This window comes from Ovis canadensis, chromosome 12, assembly GCF_042477335.2.
Source record: "Ovis canadensis isolate MfBH-ARS-UI-01 breed Bighorn chromosome 12, ARS-UI_OviCan_v2, whole genome shotgun sequence".
Classification (NCBI taxonomy): domain Eukaryota; kingdom Metazoa; phylum Chordata; class Mammalia; order Artiodactyla; family Bovidae; genus Ovis; species Ovis canadensis.
This window is the reverse complement of record NC_091256.1, coordinates 12,940,301-12,959,194: the sequence shown is the minus strand read 5'-3', so window position 1 is coordinate 12,959,194 and position 18,894 is coordinate 12,940,301. Positions and strand designations below refer to the sequence as shown.

Below are 18,894 nucleotides of genomic sequence, written 5' to 3'. Positions count from 1 at the left end.
ACTTCTTTAATAACAACACAGGTGAGCTCACCAATCCCCAGAGCAAGCCTCCTCCCCTCAAACCTCCTATTAGGGATCAGGCAACTGATGTGGTCCCTGTCTGTCTCCTTTCTCTGGGAGCAGCTTCCCCAGGTCCAGACTTGGTCATAGGGAGGCAAAGATGTCGAGTCCCAGGGGAGCTAGTGTGCCCTTGCTCACCTTGGGTGCCCTCTTCCATTTTAAACATCAGAGCCCAGCAGGCTCAGAGCAAGGAGCCTGGAGGCCAGCAGGGCTGATTTTGGTCATCGGGAGAGAGCCAGATTACAGCAAAGAGCCGCCAATTTCATCCTCTTTTTGGACTTTGCTTGCCTCCTTCTGCTGCTGCTAAGTCGCTTCAGTCGTGTCCGACTCTGTGTGACCCCAGAGATGGCAGCCCACCAGGCTCCCCCGTCCCTGGGATTCTCCAAGCAAGAACGCTGGAGTGGGTTGCCATTTCCTTCTCCAATGCATGAAAGTGAAAAGTGAAAGTGAAGTCGCTCAGTCGTGTGCGACTCTTAGCGACCCCGTGGACTGCAGCCTACCAGGCTCCTCTGTCCATGGGATTTTCCAGGCAAGAGTACTGGAGTGGGGTACCATTGCCTTCTCCTTGCTTGCCTATATTTTATTTATTATCTGTCCAATATAGCCTTTAAAATTTTTAAATTTATTTTCAATTGAAGGATAATTGTTTTACAATGTTGTGTTGGTTTCTGCCATACATCAACATGAATCAGCCACAGGTATACATATGTCCCCTCCCTCGTGACCCTCCCTCCCACCTCCCACCCCATCCCACCCCTCTAGGTTGTCACAGAGCACTGGGTTGAGCTGCCTGCATCAGACAGCAAATTCCTGCTGGCTATCTATCTTACATATGGTATGCATATGTGTTAATGCTACTCTCTCAATTCGTCCCACCCTCTCCTTCCCCACCCCATGTCCAAGGTCTGTTCTCCATGTCTGTGTCTCTATTCCTGCCCCCAAAATAGCTTCATCAGTACAGTTTTTCTAGATTCCATACATATGCATTAATATACGGCATTTGTTTTTCTCTTTCTGACTTCTTCACTCTGTATTAGAGGCTCTAGTTTCATCCACCTCACTAGAACTGGCTCAAATTCTTTTTATGGCTGAGTAATATTCCACACTATAGAGGTAGTACAACTCCTTTATTCATCTGTTGATGGACATCTAGGTTGCTTCCAAGTCCTGGCTATCAAAAATAGTGCTGCGATGAACATTGGGATACTCGTGTCTTTTAGAATTGTGGTTTTCTCAGGGTGTATGCCCAGGAGTGGGATTGCTGGTCACAGTATAGTCTAACAACTATCTTGTCCACGTATTACCTTCACAAAATGTTTCACGGTACCACTTTTGACTCATTCATTCCTGTTCACTCCTTAAGCCCCTTAAAAGATAGCAAAGGAACAAGAAAGGAATAAACTCCCAAGGACAAAGAGAAGGGATAGGAAACCACAGCAGGTGAGAAACGACAGGAAAATACTGAAGACGGAAATTAGATGGAGGACTTGGCAGAATGAAGGAAGCTACAACCTCAAAGCCAGCAAAAGGGGGCTACTGAAGGGCCATGACTGACTGACTCCCAGAGCCAACTCTTGGTAACTGGAGGTACCTGGGACAAATTCTAGACTGAAAACAGGGGACTGGCTGGAAATCTCTATGTGGAGAAGTCAGACTGCCTGTGTCCCCTCTATCCAGCCAACACAGCCGTGCTTCCTGCTTCCCCGTGGGGAAGAAGCTAGAGGCTTTCTCTCAAGGATTCAGTAGACTCTAGTCAGGGGGTCACAAGCACAATGAGGATGGGGATAAAGAGAGTAGACTGTGTGAAAGTCTTCCTGGGTAAGTCCCCAGACCTTTTGCAACCTCTTCTTAGAATGTAGTCGGCAAAGACCACCCCCCAAATGGGAGAGAGAAAGCCCCAAAGGAAAGACCCAAAGATTCTGACATTGAAGGGTACATGCCTTAGTCCACTTGGGCTGTTTTAACTACCTACCACAAATTGAGTGGCTAATAAACAACAGAAATTTGTTTTTCACAGTTCTGGAGGCTGGAAAGTCCAAAATCAAGGGACCCCTGATTTTACCTGGTGAAGGCCCACTTTCCCGTTCACAGATGACTGTGCTTTTGTTGTGTCCTCACATGGCAGAAAGGAGCAGGGAGCTCTCTGGGGTCTTTTATATAAGGGCACTAATCCCTTTCATGGGGGCTCCACCCTCATGACCTAATCACCCATGAAGGCCCTACCACCTAATATCATCACACTGAGAGTTAAGATTTCAACATATGATTTGGGGGGGATACAAGCATTCATTGGTAGCAGTGCTCCAGGGAAAAGTCTGCTGAAAGCCCTCATCTGGAGTGGGGCACACAAACTGTGGACCTTGCCTCTGCACACCAAGTATCTAGGCCCCTCCACCTGTCTGTGTTAATGAACAGAGAGCCAAGTTGTCCCAGGAGCTTGAATAAAACCTCTATTTGGAAGAGAAGATCAAACAAACACAGATAAACCAGAGACATAGTGAAAACATTCAGTTCAGTTCAGTCACTCAGTCGTGTCCAACTCTTTCCAACCCCATGAACCACAGCATGCCAGGCCTCCCTGTCCATCACCAACTCCTGGAGTCCACCCAAACCCATGTCCATTGAGTCAGTGATGCCATCCAACCATCTCATCCTCTGTCATCCCCTTCTCCTCCTGCCCTCAATCTTTCCCAGCATCAGGGTCTTTTCCAGTGAGTCAGCTCTTCGCATCAGGTGGCCAAAGTATTGGAGTTTCAGCTTCAACATCAGTCCTTCCAATGAATATTCAGGACTGATTTCCTTTAGGATGGACTGGTTGGATCTCCTTGCAGTCCAAGGGACTCTCAAGAGTCTTCTCCAACACCACAGTTCAAAAGTATCAATTCTTTGGTGCTCAGCTTTCTTTATAGTCCAACTCCCACATTCATACATGACTACTGGAAAAACCATAGCCTTGACTAGACAGACCTTTGTTGACAAAGTAATGTCTCTGCTTTTTAATATGCTGTCTGGGTTGGTCATAACTTTCCTCCCAAGGAGTAAGCATCTTTTAATTCCATGGCTGCATCACCATCTGCAGTGATTTTGGAAAAATCAGTCTGTAGTTAATATCCTCAGAGGGCATAAGCGAAAGTTTTGCACCTATAAAACAAAGAGTGATTGCAATAAAGTAGGCATAATAACAGAATCAGAAAGCTCCTTCGAGGTTAAAATTAAAGGAGATGATTTTTTAAGAAATAAAAGTTGGAACATCAAGTTAAAAAAATCTCATAGAAGGTAGAACAAAAAGAAATCAGGAGATAAAATATGAGAAATTTAGGAATCAAACAGAAGTTGCAATATCCTAATAATGTGAGTTCCAGACGTCAGAAAGGAGGAAATGGAAAGCAAGAAATGACTGAAGAATTAATGCAGGATGATTTTCCAGAACGGAAGGGCATGAATTTCCAGGTTGAGGGCATCCACTGAGTGCTCAGCACACGAATGGAAAAATATCTATGCCAGGGGTAGGCAAGGTGGTGAGACACCCCAAAGATCAAACCATAGTAGAGTCTGGAATCAGAGTTGAACCATATTTGTTAAAATCAGGAGATACTGGAAAACAACTTCCAATTTCAGAGGGGAAATAAGCTTCAACCTAGAATTCTACTCACACTTTGAAGAGTGAGGAGTAATGGAAACATTTTTAGATACGCCAGTACTGGAAGTGTTTACTTCCCCTGTACTCTTTCTCTGCAAACTTTGGAATACATCTTCCACTTAAGCACGTGTCAGCTGAGAAAGAAGAAAGCCCCAGAGCCGGGACACAGGAAGCCACAGAGGGGAGCAGCAAAGAGATGCCCCAGAGGACGACGTGCAGCAGACTCGGGAGCACCGAGCCCCCAGGAGAAAATCCCACTGGTGCATTAGCTGGGCATCCCACCAGGCGGAGGGTGGTCTGGAGCAGCTGGACACAGAAAAACAAGGAGTGGGAAAGGAAGGGGGTGATGACGAATTTAATTAAAAGCAGAAAATTACACAAGGAAATGTAATTTTAATTCACGTGAATGTTAGTTTAATTATAATTTAAGTAGTGACTTTTGGTTTTGCCAAATCAAGAGGGACAAAGTATAAGAGAAATCTTTAATTGCCATAAAAGAAGTAATAATGAATAAAATTGAAAAATCTAGAAATGGCAGTTTAAGCATAACCTTTAGGGATATGTACAAGCAACAATAGCAAAATAGCCGAGAGATGAAGGGTTTTGCCTCAGTAGAGCAGGACTTGTCATGGGGACTGGACGCAGGGCTGGAGGTACTGGTTACCCTTAAAAGCCTTTGGGTTCTATTGGGTTTTAAAACGAGAGCCTTTATTTCTCTGATAAAGAAAGGGAAGAGAGAAGAAAGAGGAAGAAGTCCATTTTCTAGGAAATGTTCTTGGGATACAACCACTTCCCTCCACTTCCCTGGTGAGACAAGCACACACAGCCGAGCACCTTCCCGTCAGAACCACTGCCCCGGGTCACCACCCCCGCCCAGCACACGCACACACACACACACACACGCGCACACAGGCACGCACACGCTCACGTGCCTGCACACACACACGCACACACATGCACACATGCACACACACCCTCACGCACACGCACACACACACACCCTCCACCAAGCTGCTCCACTGGTACCCCTCTTCTGGAAAAGGAACCTTCTTCTGGTTTAAGCTTTCTCTGATGATGGAGCAGACCCCTATCTGGGGAAGCAGTTTATTACGCTTCTAGCTCCCATGCCTCAGGATGTGGGGGCTGGTCCCACTATATTGGTGCATCTCATTTCAGAAATTCTCCTTTGACCAGGCTCTTTCACCGAGCCCTCAGCCTCCTTGCCAATCCTATCATCCCCCTCAGGCCCCTGCACCTCCCAAGGCCTGGGTGACCTGCCTTCAATTTCCTGGGCCTTCACTTGAGCAGGCCTCGAGTTGGGATCACCCCAACCCTGTGGCTGGATTTCTGTTCCTCCAAGGTCCCCAGAACAACCAGCTAAGGACACTTGGTTCTCTGCATCCCCGGCCCCCAGCTTCAAGGTGCTCCTGGTCCCAGCCCCGATGCCTTCCAAGCAGTCATCCCCTCTGGAGGGTCCACCCACACAAAGCAGCCCCGGCTGGCTATTAAAGGCCACTCGGGGTCTCAAGGCCCTCCTCCCAAGGCCCCAGCTGCTCATCTGCAAGCTCAGTGTTCCCATCTGATTGAAAAATTCCTCCGAGGAGGCAGCTGGGCCCTCTGGGGACAGGGGGTTAATTGTGGCGTGGGGAGGAAGACAGGTAAAGAAAAGATGTGTCCATTTTCACCTCTGCCCCTGCTTCCCCGTTTGCTTTTTATGCACAGAAGCAGGACCAGTCCAGAAATGTTTAGCTCGCCAATTCCAAGCCTCGTGAATTCGACCTCTTTCCACCTTCCCCAGGGCTGTAGCCTTGGCAAGTTTTCCACTAAACTAATGCTGGTGGGAATAAATCCACGAACCTTTCACAGTGGCAACAACCAGGCTCTCTGTGCCACTCAGCCTTCTCCCCTTCTCCCCTGCTGGCCCCTCCATCCTTGGTCACAATCCTGAATCTCCTTGGAATCACTGTCCTAGAGCAAATGGGGTTTGGGACGACTTGTAGAGAAACCCTGAGTCTCACTGTCTCCTGAGAGATTTGCGGCGCCCCAGCCCCCTGCGGAAGTCCCTTCCCCCACCCCGCACGCCCAGCAGATCTGAAGGGAGAGCAGAGAGGCTGGAGGGATTTACGCTTTTCCGGAGGGCGCTGGCGTCACGGGCCTGCCCCAGGGGAGAGGGCAGGTGCCGCCCAGCCCCTGCCTCTGCCCCGGCTGCTTCCCGACCTCCAGGTGACGCAGCCTGGGGCCTCGCCTGGGACTCCGCGGGGGCTTCCGTGAGAAACCCTGGGCCCGGGCTGATGGGGCCGCTCGATAACCTGAGAAAGGTCCCTACCTACCCACGCTCCTTCCCTCCCACAGCCCGGGGCACTGGTGGGCCCCAGCTCAGAGGGAGACCCACCCGCCGTCCTGACCATCCCCACACGACCCCGGAGATGGGAGAGGAACAGGCTGGCCACCAGGCAGGCAGGCAGGACCACGAAATCCTAAAACCCCGGGCCGACTGTCCCAGTGTCCGAGGCGACCCCAGGCAGGGCATTTGTGGTCACTGGATGATGCTGACTGCTCGACAGTTCTTCCTTAGAGTGGAGCTGAAACCAGATTCTTTCTCCTGCCGTCACAGACCTCAGCTCTGGACGATGAGGCTGCACAAACAGCTCTGGTTCCAGCTTCTGTGGAAGAATCTTCAAGGGCTCTGTGACCCCTGAGGCCTCTCGCTCCCAGTCAAGCTTCCGCAGAGCCCTCCATGGACCTCCAGGTCTCGATTCCGGGATTCCTGCTGGTTCTGACTCCGGGCCACAGTCTCGCTGGGATGTGCAACCTGGTGTCCGGCCTCAGGATCCGGGTCCCACAAGGGTGGGGCGGGTGGGCTGAGAGGAGCTGGTGAGAAAGTGAGAGTCGGCTGCCGCTCCCAGCTCGGCCGGGGTCCTGGGAGAAGGGAGAGCCGATGGTGTCCGGGCCGTGTCACCCCTCAGAAGCTGGCTCCCTGCCTCCCCTCTGGTGCCTGCGACTCTGGTCTGCACTCTGACAAATGTGTGTCTCTCCTGCAGGTCCCTCCCTCTTCTATTCACACTGGCGCACAGGGCCAGCACTCGTGTGAGCTGCACACACTGGCAGGACACAGGGAGGTGGGCGGGAAGGGTGTTTCTGGCTGGAGAGCGCCTGGGGCCACAGAGGGCTGGCCCGGCGGGGGTGCCCCCCGGCCCTGCCTTTGCCATGGAAGAGACCGGAGTCCGGACCTAGGACACAGCCGAGGGCCCCGCTGTGCCGGGCGTCCACACTGCAGCGAGGCCGCGGCTCTGAAGAGCTCTCTGGCCTGGCAGACTCAGCCCCAGCCCGGCACCCTCTCCTTTGCATCCTGTGGGCTCGGGTAGGCACGTAGCCCCAGAGAGGAGCCGGGAGTCGCGGGCACACCGCTCGGCTTGCCCTTCCTTGAGTCCTCTGAAGGCTCAGCCTCCTGTCTGACCAGGGGGGCTGAGGGTCGCCCCTCAGAGGGCTGTGCATCTGGACACGCGCCTGACACGTAAGAAACGCTCAGTGACACTTGCTAAGGAAAGGCAGAGCACTGGAGCCTACAAATAAACATTGATTCAGTTTAATAACTATTTATTCAGTCTGATAAGACAGAAGTTCCCACGAAAAGGTTCTCCCGGCCCCTCAAATGCTTCCCCCAGTGCCAACCACAATGCTTGAAAATTCTCCAGTGAGAGTTTGTTCCAAGAAGCACCAGCTTCTCCCATCCCTCGACAAGGGTGTTGTAATTTCAGAGATCCCGACGCATTAAGTAGTCTGCACACCAGCAACAGAGTTTCGCTCCGCTGGTTAAGTTCTTTCCGCCCACAGGTGCAGAGAGGAGCACGCTGAAGACACGGGACTTGGCTACTGGAGCATCCACACAGGCGGGCACCCTGGGGTCGCCCGGCGTCTGCTTCCTCACACCGCCTGGGGACTACGGCCCAGAGAGGGGCGTCCGCATGCAGCAAGTTGGGGGTACAGTCAGAACCTGAAGCCAGGCCCCTGGCCCTGCCCGTCAGGGTTCACTGGGCACTCATTTGATGAGCGGGGAGCACCACTCTGGGTGAGAGGCAGAGGCATGCACATCAAAATGATTCCGAGAGAGGACATTTGAGGCCTGTGCTTTCACAGAAGGCATGTGTCTGCACCGTGGGAGCCCCAGCAGAGACAGTCAATTCCAGGCTGAATCCACGCCTGCTTCCTGGAGGAGACAGAGATCCTGGAAGTGGGCCGCAAGGAGTGAGCAGGGAGGAGCCAGGAGAGGAGGTCCTAGGCTGCGTAAACAACATCCACCCTGGGATTCAGGGGCCAGGTGGATGTGTGGTGAGCAGCTCCAGACTGCTGGTAAGCCATAAGGGAAAGGGAAGGAGGCAGAGACATGCCCCAGAGAGTACTCAGGGAGAAGCAGAGAGAGGGAGAGGGGTGGAAAGACCAGCTGCTCCACCTCGCACTTTGGCAGAAAGCAGCCTCCCCCAGTCCCGGAGCTTCCCTTCCCTTCTACCAACACAGGTCATCTAAGATGGAACCACGTCCCCTGCCCCCAGCTCCTTACTTCCAGAGGAGGTCTGTGCTGCACTTTCCCATAAACAACTACTGGTGACAGAGACCTGGGGGGAGGCCGTGTCGGCACTCCCTGGATTCTGGCTCTGTCAGGGAACGAGCTGGAGGGGTCACCCATGTTCCAGATGGTAACACTGAGACGCAGCCTGGGAGACGCCAGTCAGGGGCACAGCCGAGGTTAACACAGAGGCAAGGGGTCGGTGAGACGGGCTTGGGGGCTGGAAACTGGGGTCCTGTGCTTGTCCCAGCCCTTTCCTGGTTCCCTAGCGGTGCTGTTTCTCATCGGCTTCGGTCTTCCCTGAGGGGTCACAGGGCCAGGCCGAGACAGGGCTATTGGCGTCACTGGGTGCAGCCTTGCTTTCCCACAGCCATCCTTCTTCTAGCCCCCCAGCTCCACGTCAGAAACCTGGTCACCCTTCACCCACTTAGCTCAGTCCCGTTGAGGGATTTATTACCGGCTGCCCCGCCATCTGTCCCGCAGTAATAAATCAGGGCAGAGCAGAATCGCAGCCATCCCGAGTGTGCATGTATAAAAGGAGAGGGTGCTTCAGGGGACCCCAGAGCGAGCTGGGCACTCAGGCGAACTGTGGGCCAGTGCAGCAAGATGCCTCTCTGGGGACTCCTGCTGGCGCTCTGGGGCTGCAGCACCTTCAGTCTCCCTGCAGACACCGCCGCCTTCAGACGGTAACTGGGAGAAAGGGTGGGGGGAGGAGGGATCCTCGCTTTCCTGACACGGGTTGGGGGGTGGTTCAAACAAGGGATGTCATCCCGTCCTCGCAAGCAGCCGGGCAGGGAGAGTTTCGCCCCATTCAGAGAGGTCAGGTGACTTGCCCGATGTCACACAGCCAGCAGAAGCACTAGCTGGGCCTTTTGATCCTGGCCCAGAGTTTTCAGTTCCTGCACAGATCACCATGCTAGGTGCTTTGGGGGGACTCAGAGATGACTGAGACATGTTCTCTGCCCCTCGGGAGCTCACAGACTAATTACTAAGAAGGGTGTGGTATTGTTAACTCTGCCAGGGAAGCAGGGTAATGTAGTGGTTAAACGCAAAGCTTCCAGAGCTGAATAGTCCTGGTTTAAATTCTGTTCCACTAGCAGTGCCAACTAACTCTGGAACCGTGGGCAAGCCCCTGAACCTGGCCAGGTCCAAGTTTGCCACTTTTACCTTTCAATATTCATTTATTTGGCTACACTGCCCGCTTGGATCTTCATGGCAGCAGGCAGGATCTTTTAGTTATGGTGTGAGAACACTTAGTTGTAGCACGTGGCATCTAGTTCCCTGACTGGGGATTGAACACAGGCCCCCAGCATTGGGAGCATGGAGTCTTGGCCACTGGACCATCAGGGAAGTTCCAGTTTACCATTTTTAAAACAGGGATAATAAAATACCTATTTTACAGAGCTGCTCTGAGGAGTGAATAAGATATCGCCTGTAAATGCCTCAGCCTGGTGCAGGCATGCTGTAAAAACCCAGCTGTTACCATCTCCAGGGGGATTATCACGAATATTAAAAGAAAAGTTTAAGGTAGCCCAAAGGAGGAGGATAAAGACCCAACATCCATATTTGGCGACAGGCCCTGAGGGAACCCTGATGGCTCAGCTGGTAAAGAATCTGCCTGCAATGCGGGAGACCTGGGTTCGATCCCTGGGTTGGGAAGATCCCCTGGAGAAGGGAAAGGCCTGGAGAATTTCATGGACTGTATAGTCCATGGGGTTGCAGAGAGTTGGACATGACTGAGTGGCTTTCAGTTTCACTTTCTTCCCTGAGGGAACAAGGCTTCTTCAAGGCTGCAGGAGCGGGGAGGCAGGTGGGAGAGAGCCTTCCAGAGAAAGGGTTTCACACTGGGGAAGCAGATGGGACCAGAAGACCTGAAGTTAAGGGGCAGGCTTTCGTAACAGTGGTAGTTGCTAGGCCTGTAAAATGCTGAGGACTTCATAGGATTGCTTCCTGTGTCTCAGCTCAAATCATCCTCCCAACAGTCCCATTTTATAGCTGGGGACACTGAGGTTCAGGGAAGTCCGATGTAGGAGGCTCAGCCTGGGCACACGCTGCACCACGTTTCCAAAGCCTCTTTCCTCTGCTCCAGGGAGAGTAGCTGCTGGGCTGGGGGCGTGGTGAGGGGGAGAGGCACTTCCCAGTGGCAGTATGTGTCTGAGCGTGGCCCCCACCCCCAGGATAAAGGGAGGGAAAGGAAAAAAACATTCTCCCTTGTCTCTTCAGAACGAGAAGAATGAAATTAGACCAGGGTGAAGAGGGAGTCAGGCTTTCCAAATGTACTTAGAGGAGTTTTGCTAACTGACATGAGCCTCAACATCCCCATGCAAGGCTTTGCGGTGCTCTGAAGGGCCGATTCCAGTCTCAAGGTGCAGTCATTGCCTTTTACACACAGACACCTTTTACAACATGTACTGAGCACCGGGCAACTCAATCTGCAAAGTGCGTACTCTCGGTGGTAGGTACTACCATTAAGTCCATTGTTACAGAGACCCAGAGGAGGTCAGGTAAGTTGCTCAGAGTCAGGCAGGTAGGAGGGGATTCGAGCACATCACCACGACCACTACACCCTCATCACAGAAGGCACGAGGCTGTGCAGCGCTGGTTACAGACACCCGGGGAAAACGGGGCAGGTGCCCAGGCAAAGGGGAGGCCAGTGTGGGGGCATGGGGGCTTCCAGGAGGCGGGGTGCACCCTGGACTTAGAGGGCTGGAAAATGCTGGAAAGTGCTGGCGTGGGGGGGAGGGGGAGGGAAAGGGGAGAAGGAAGGGATTCTCTAAAAGGAGAGGGTAAAAGGAGCCCTCTCTGGGGTCTAGCCTTCTCTGTCCCTCCATTTTCCCATCTGTAAAATGAAAATAGTAAAGATACTCACCTCAGGTGATGGCTGTGAATCAAATAGATCATAGTCGTGAAAATACTTTGTGGAACAACAGACCATGTTATGAATATGGCAAGTCATTTCTGTTAAAATATTAACACCAACAAGCATGAAAGTTGCATTCACGTTTGTGGGCAAAATGCATGGGGCCTGAGAAGGAAAGGCTAGTGCAAGTACAGAAGAAGAAATAGGGACCCTCCAGACTTTGGGCTGCAAGCCCGGGACCCCCAACAACAGCTCAGGCTGTGGCACACAGCCTTCACGTCGGAGTCCGGGGACCCCTCTGTGGGAGATGGGCCAGTCAGGGCACCTCGAATCCCTGCTGCACCTACTCCTGAGTCGCCTCATCCCTCACCCCAGAGTGAGGACAGCCAGCCTGCAGGATGGGAACGAGGTCACGTGGTGGGGGTGGCCTGCACTGCGCTGGGCACCCGCACGGTGGCAGCTCAGGGCGACGTGAGTTTCCCAGTTCTCTTTAACTCTGCCTCCCGAAGGTGACAGGAGAGCATTGGGACAAGAAGCGGAGGGCCTGGGACCTAGGCTCAGGAAGACGCTTCTTCCCGAGGGCAGGCTGCACAGGCCCTGTGGAGACGCCTGCATTCCCCGACCCCGCCCAGTCCAGGCCCAGGGCCCTGGCCTGGTGCTGCCTGCTGCTTCCTGGAGCCCCCGCCCCGGCCGTGCGGGCATGTGCTGCCACCTGCAGGCCCCGCGTGGCACTGCCTCACCCATCCAGCCGTGAGCCGGCATGCCCAGCCTTCACCTCCTTAGGGGGACGTCAGTGCTGTTTCCTCCTTCGTCTTCCCATCCGCTGGAGCCCCTCGAAGGCGGTGATGGTCTTTTTATCTCTAGCATCCAGCAAGGTGCAGGCACAGAGTAGGTGTCCAACCTGTGCTTGTGGAGTGAATGAATGAACAAATGACCTTAAAATGGTGAGCAAAATCAAGCAACAGGAGCGAGTTAGCTGAGGATCATTTAATACCAGCACAGGTAACCACGGAGTCTCCTTCAGAGACTTAACAGCTCAAGAGTGATCCCTAGGTGCCTGGGCTAAGGTTGGGGTAGTTTTATTAGAAGCTTCTAGAACTCTACCATTACCGTGGGAGGGGACAGAGCTCTTCTACTTTTTCTTACTCCATCACGGGCCAGGATCTTCCTCAAGAAGATGCCCTCAGTCCGGGAAAGCCTGAAGGAGCGAGGCGTGGACATGGCCCAGCTGGGTGCTGAGTGGAGCCAGCTCACCAAGACTCTCTCCTTTGGCAACCGCACCTCCCCTGTGGTCCTCACCAACTACCTGGACGTGAGTGCCCAGCTTGGTCCCTTGCCCACTTCACTCTCTCCTTCTTCTCTTGGGCCTAAGGCATTTTTGCCCTTTCTGAGCACCTCACGAAATTCCCATTTCACAGCTGGAAAGACTGAGGCACAGAGGACCGGAAGGAGCCCAGAGGTGGGGTCAGGTTTGGAACTCAGGAATCCAGGCCCTGGGCCCCCAAGTACAGGTGTTGCAGGGGCAGGGGTTCAGCGAAGCATCAGGATTTCTGTGGGGCATGGGGCACCTCCCTGCTTCACTGGCAGTACATTTAATTTGCCCTCTGGTCTTACTGAGCCTCCCACTTCGTGTCATGAGACACTGCTAAGCCTCTGACTCCGTCCCTGCTGAAAATGGAAACCCAGACCACCCAGGCTACGTGGTCTGCCTCATTTCACCCCAAGTTCCAAAGGGCATATCAGGCAAGACCCCAAGGCTCCCCAAGCCCCTCAGGCCACCACCCCTCTCCTTCGTCCTGCAGACCCAGTACTATGGTGAGATCGGCATCGGCACCCCACCACAGACCTTCAAAGTCATCTTTGACACGGGCTCCGCCAACCTCTGGGTGCCGTCCACCAAGTGCAGCCCCCTCTACACGGCCTGTGGTGAGACCAGGGGCCCGAGTGCCTCCCCACGCCACTCCCCTGTCAGGCCAGGCCCAGCTCAGTACCTCCTGCTGCCCCCTGAGCTTCCTCCATCTGCCTCCGCCCCCTGCCCCTGAGAGGAGAGGAGAGAATGTCATGGCCAAGTAAAAAGCAGGCTCCAGAAGGACTGAATTCTCAGGCCCATTTCAGAGCATAGGCTGTGTCCTCCTCAACCTCAGGGAACCGCTGAATGCTTCCAGGGACCAGAGTCCTCTCGCCAGCATGGGATTAGCAATTACTTTAAGACACTTCATCTGAGACAAAGTTCTCAGAGACATGAGCACATTACAGGGGTCCAAGAAATACAGACCTTGATTGACTAACCACATTTTTCAAGCCTCCCAGCTCAGGGCCGCCCTGTCTTTGCACTCAGGCCCCACCCAGTGCCCGCCTCCAACCCCTTCCCCGGGCTTCTCGGCCCTGAGCCTTTGTCTCCCCGCCAGAGATTCACAGCCTCTACGACTCCCTGGAATCCTCCAGCTATGTGGAGAATGGGACGGAGTTCACCATCTACTATGGATCTGGGAAGGTCAAAGGTTTCCTGAGCCAGGACCTGGTGACTGTAAGTGAGGCTGTCTCAGGTCATCTGCCCTCCTTGTCCCCAGGCCTCCTCTGCCACCCTAGCGCCCGCGGTTGGGGATGGTGCAGCCCAGCCCGCCTTGGAGGAGCACCCTCCTCTGCTACTGCTCCCTGGAGCTGCAAGCACCTGGGGCAGAGCAGAGCTGATTTCTGGGCACTACCCAAGTAATCTGTGAGGGCCTCTGCAGCTACGGCATTCATGGAGCTTGTCCTGAGCCCAGTCTCCAATCGAGGAACCTGCTTGGGGTCATCCAACTCTGACTGAGCTCTTAACCAGACCCTAGACTGAAACCCCGAGTTAGAGTCAGGGTCAAGGGTACTGTCAGCCTTATGGTCAGGATCACTTTTGGAGTTAGGCACAGGTTGTAAGGTCACAGCTGAATTCAGAGTTTGGAATTAGGGTCAGTCCTGGTTCTCACTGTCACTTGGTCTGGGTCTGACCCGCCTCCATCTCTAGGCTTCTCCACTCCCTGCTCTGGCAGAGTCAGGGTAGGGGTACCCATGGAACTGGGAGAAATCAGTGTGTGCCCATGAAATAGGGGAAAGGGGGCGTGAACGGCAGGCCTGACTGTGGTGCCACCTTCTGCCTCTGCCCCTCCTAGTCCCTCTGGACCCCCCAGCCCAGATGTGTGTTAAGAGAGCTGCTGTGCACTTGGGGTTGATGAAGTGGTCGCACCCGGGGCGGTGTGTCCCTAGGGCCCTTCGTGGGGAGGCCTGGACCGGACTCTGACCAGGGGATGGGCCGCGGGCTTGGTCTCCCCTGGTGCTCCTTCCTTCCACAGGTGGGCGGGATCACAGTCACACAGACCTTTGGCGAGGTCACGGAGCTGCCCCTGAGGCCCTTCATGCTGGCCAAATTTGACGGCGTCCTGGGCATGGGCTTCCCCGCCCAGGCAGTCGGCGGCGTCACGCCCGTCTTTGACCACATCCTCGCCCAGCGGGTGCTGACCGAGGACGTCTTCTCCGTCTACTACAGCAGGTGGGCGGGGCGGGGCGGGGAAGAGGGGGCGGGGCGGGGAAGAGGGGGCGGGGCGGGGAAGAGGGGGCGGGGCGGGGAAGAGGGGGCGGGGCGGGGAAGAGGGGGCGGGGCGGGGAAGAGGGGGCGGGGCGGGCTCCTGTGCTGCGTTCAGGATCAGGTGGTGCTCACTCCATATCCAGAGGGATACGATCCAACATGGAAGCCAGCGCTTAAATAAAAAGGAAATAAAGTCAGGCACTCAAATCCTCAGTCATACTGTACCTTTCAAGCACTCAGTGGCCGGCAGTGACTACCAGCTACCACACCGGACTATACAAGCACAGCACAGCTCCGTCTTGGCAGACGAGGCTTTTACTCACAGTTTAGTTCAGCACTGCTCTAGAGCAAGAGAAGAGCGCAGAGTGGCGGTGATGGGAAATGAGGCCTTGCCATGACCGCTGGGCCTCCCTGTGAGGGCCTGGCTCCTCTCATGTGGACTGCTGACTTCATTCATTAGTCCCTTAACTTATCTGCTCAGTCCCTGACTCCACAAACCCTGGACACTGACATGACAAGCACTGTGCAAGGCTCTAGGGGAACGGCCATGAACACAGTGTACAAGACAGAGTTCCAGCCCTCACAGAGCTCACAGTCCAGCAGGGAAGACAAGCAACATTACAATATGATGAGCAAAACAGGGGACATGAGGTTGAAACCCTGCACTTTCAACTCCAGGCCAAACTTGCGTGCAGCACAGCCAGGCTTGCGGAAGCTAGCACCAGCTGTGGAGCAGAGCTGCGAGCTGCCCTAAGCTGCTGGGCACAAGCTGGAGACAGGGGGTCATAGGCATGAGAGCTGCAGCCCAGTAGCAGTGAGGACAGAGGGGAAGGCCAGCACCCAGAAACATCGCAAAGATAAAACTGAAAGGAGTGTCTGGTTTGGTGAGAGAAAGAGAGTGACTGAGAAAAGGCCACCAACTGGCGGGCGGGGCAGTCTTGGGAAGAGCTGCTCCAGAGGCCGGACAAGGGCGGAAGGCAGGCAGTGCAGAGACAGGTGTGGGTGTCAGGGAGGGACAGGCCCACCGTGAGAAGTCTGCCTGGGGAGGGACGCAGACACAGCTGCGCAGAGAAGCAGGGAGAGACGTGCAGGTGTCTGTAAATGCTGGAGGATGCCCGAGTATGGGCAGGTGGCAGAAGCAGCCAGCAGAGGGCCAGCAACTGAAAAGGCAGGAAAAGAAGACAATTGAGGGCAGGAGCCGAGAGGCCACGGGATGGAGGGGAATCCCGGCAAAGAGGCCTTGTTGAGGAGAGGCCTGCCTCTTCATCTACTCTGGGATGAGAAGGAGGAAATGCCCGGAGAGACCGTGAAGCGTTGGGAGAGAGGTGAGCGGAGCTCGTCTAGCACAGGTGCACGTTTACTGCACTCATAATGGTGCAACTTGCACCAGTAACACGTGTGAGCTACGTGCTGCAACGCGCACACACACCTGCCTCCTAAGAGGGCTGGAAACCCCATCTCTCTCTCTTACACACACACACACACACACACACATCCACACACACACAGGAAACCATCCCCAAGGTAGACCCTGACCTGTGGGAGGCATCATGCCATCTCGAGGAGAGGAAAGCAAGGGGCATCAGCTTCGGATGGGGCACCAGAGGCCCTGACTCCAGGCCCCCACTCACTGCTGGGGTGACTTCAGCAACTTACCTCCTGGTGACTCCACTGCCTGGAGGGTAAAAAGAGTGTGTAATACCCCCCTGCCAAACAACGGGCTGGTGGGCTCACCTGAAACAAAAGCTTCCTTTCTGCGGTCTCTTTCTCTGCAGAGATTCCAAGTAAGGAGATGGAAAGCCCTGGCTTGGCCCTGACCCTCCAGAGCACCTGGCCCAGAACCACACATGCCACCCGCCCCAGACTCACTGCAGCGGGCCAGGCACCACTGACGCCCAAGCTCCCCACCTACCCCTGCCTCCCTCACGCCCCTGCCCACCACCCTAGCAGCTCCCGGGGGCGCATCCCAGGTCCCCCACTGCTCAGGCCCCAGCCAGGTGGGGGCGACCCTGTCCTGCGTCTGCCCCTCCTCTGTGGCCTCTCTGGGGAGGCTTTACTGGGTGCTGCTCTGGGTGCTGCTGGGCCACCCTGGAGCCCTCTGAGCTTTGGGGCCGGGCAGAGGTGGAGAAGCGGCCTCCACGCCGCGCCCCAGCCTTGCCGCCGGCCCTGAGCCTGGGCCCCGCCTCCCTGGTGGCTGGGCTTACTGAGTCCTGGAGGCCGTGGGTGTCCACGCTACTGTAATCTTCCCTTTAGGAATTCCCACTTGCTAGGGGGCGAGATCGTGCTGGGAGGCAGTGACCCCCAGTATTACCAAGAGAATTTCCACTATGTGAGCATCAGCAAGCCTGGCTCCTGGCAGATCAGAATGAAAGGGTCAGGACCCTCAACCCTCTTCCCTCTGGAAGTGCTGCTGCTGCTGGGGGTGGGCCTGCAAGGGGGCTGGGCTGCCATCCCGCCCTCTCTCCGAGTGCAGCCGTTGCTCTCTGCTTGCTTGGTCCAGGGAAGGGACACGGAGATGATGAGTCAGGGGGAGGGCGCAACAAGAAGAGGCGGAGGGTCACTAAGCTGTGTGCTGGGGTGGGCAGCATTCTCTTCTTCCAGCTCACGTGTCACGCATCCCTCACCGTGTCACCTGACCTCCAGCATGGCCTCCCACCACCTGCCTGCACTCAGGAAAGCTGTGCAGCTTGGTGGTGCCCCTCAGCCTTCTGTCCAGCTGTCTGTCTGACACTGTGGCCTCCCCCAGGGTGTCTGTGAGGTCGACCACCTTGCTCTGTGAGGAGGGCTGCATGGTGGTAGTGGATACTGGTGCATCTTACATCTCAGGCCCCACCAGCTCCCTGAGACTGCTCATGGAGGCCTTGGGGGCCAAGGAGCTCAGCATAGATGAAGTAAGGAGCTGGGGGACGGGCACCAGGGAGGAGGGCGCACCACCCAGCCCAGGCCCCCAGATCACCCCAGGATGCTTTGTTTCCGAAGGGGACCGTTTCTGGCCTTCCCCTCCTGCCTCTCACACTCTTCCACATGTGACCTGGGCCCTGGGAGGGGGGCTTGGGAAGCTGGGGGCTGTGCCCACCCCTCTGCGGCAGAGGGGCCAGGCCACAAGCACGGGGCTGCGTCTCCTGGGGTACCTCCCACACTCAAAGGGGCTCCTGTGACCCTACCCGCTGCCAGTATGTCGTGAACTGTAACCAGATGCCCACACTCCCTGACATCTCCTTCCACCTTGGAGGCAAAGCCTACACACTCACCAGTGCGGACTATGTGTTACAGGTGAGGCTGCGGTTTGCTCCTCGGTGACAGGGAGGAAGAGGGGGCAGGGGCCTTCAAAAACAGACATGTCATTATGCACAGATTACCTGCTAGACCAGTGGTTCTCAAACTTGGCTGCAAATTAGGGTTACCTGCAAGCTTTTAAAAATCCCAGTAACAAGCCACATCCCATACCAACTGATACCTCTGGGGATAACTGGGCAACAATGTTTACAAAACTCCCCAGGTAATCGCAGCATGCAGCTGAATTTGGAAATCACTGTGCTCATCTCCTGATCTCCATTCTGATCAAATGTCCCCAGTAATGCTATCTGCTTTTTATACTCAGCATGTTTAGAGGTGTTAATAGTTTGTCTAGGACCAGAAGCTCTGCCAGTCTGTGAGCTCCTGAAGGCAGAGCTGCGCCCCATCCACTGTCAGTAGCATCCGGCTTAGTACCTGCCTCTAGGAGGGGTGTGACCCATGATGGCTGAAAGGGCCAAGATGTGATGGAGGCCCAGTGCAGATGGGGCACGGGTGGGCAGATGCTGCTGAGGGCTCTGGCAAGGTGGTTATGTGCCAGGCAGTGGAGGAACCTTTCTGCTTCCTGCCAGGACCCCTACAATAATGATGATCTGTGCACACTGGCCCTGCATGGTATGGACATCCCACCACCCACTGGACCAGTCTGGGTCCTGGGTGCCACCTTCATCCGCAAGTTCTACACGGAGTTTGATCGGCGTAACAATCGCATCGGCTTTGCCCTGGCCCGCTGAGGCCCTCTGCTGCCCTGCCCTGGCCCAGAACTAGAGCACTCTCTGGGACCACCCCCCAACCCCTGCCTGTGCCCTCACTCAGGGGGGTGGAAGTCCCCCCGGATGTGTGCCCTGCCCCCAGTACTGGCTCTTCCCTTCTTTGAGGACCACAAAATAAAGACTTCATGTTTCCAACCCCACTGC

The 18,894-nt window shown here is 55.0% G+C and overlaps 1 protein-coding gene and 1 long non-coding RNA gene across 7 annotated transcripts; one reads left to right on the top strand and one right to left on the bottom strand.

The window, feature by feature from the left end:
- Nucleotides 1–7,270: 7,270 nt before the first annotated feature.
- Nucleotides 7,271–14,637, bottom strand: LOC138415951 (uncharacterized). The gene is made up of 4 exons (XR_011247461.1): nucleotides 14,477–14,637; nucleotides 11,900–12,025; nucleotides 11,134–11,222; nucleotides 7,271–7,925 (listed from the first exon to the last, which is right to left on the bottom strand). It is a non-coding gene; the product is annotated as an uncharacterized lncRNA (long non-coding RNA).
- Nucleotides 8,831–18,890, top strand: REN (renin). Of its 6 annotated transcripts, none has more exons than XM_069544489.1 (9): nucleotides 8,831–8,950; nucleotides 12,286–12,436; nucleotides 12,927–13,050; nucleotides 13,533–13,651; nucleotides 14,451–14,647; nucleotides 16,937–17,056; nucleotides 17,430–17,574; nucleotides 17,858–17,956; nucleotides 18,550–18,890. In XM_069544489.1, the coding sequence occupies exons 1-9, from the start codon at nucleotides 8,871–8,873 to the stop codon at nucleotides 18,709–18,711; spliced, it is 1,197 nt and encodes a 398-aa protein (XP_069400590.1). In that variant the 5' UTR covers nucleotides 8,831–8,870; the 3' UTR covers nucleotides 18,712–18,890. The 6 variants fall into 6 exon arrangements, with proteins under 6 accessions (XP_069400590.1, XP_069400593.1, XP_069400592.1 ...); XM_069544490.1 differs by lacking the exon at nucleotides 8,831–8,950 and adding an exon at nucleotides 12,038–12,126; XM_069544492.1 differs by lacking the exon at nucleotides 16,937–17,056 and having other exon boundaries at nucleotides 8,832–8,950.
- Nucleotides 18,891–18,894: the final 4 nt, after the last annotated feature.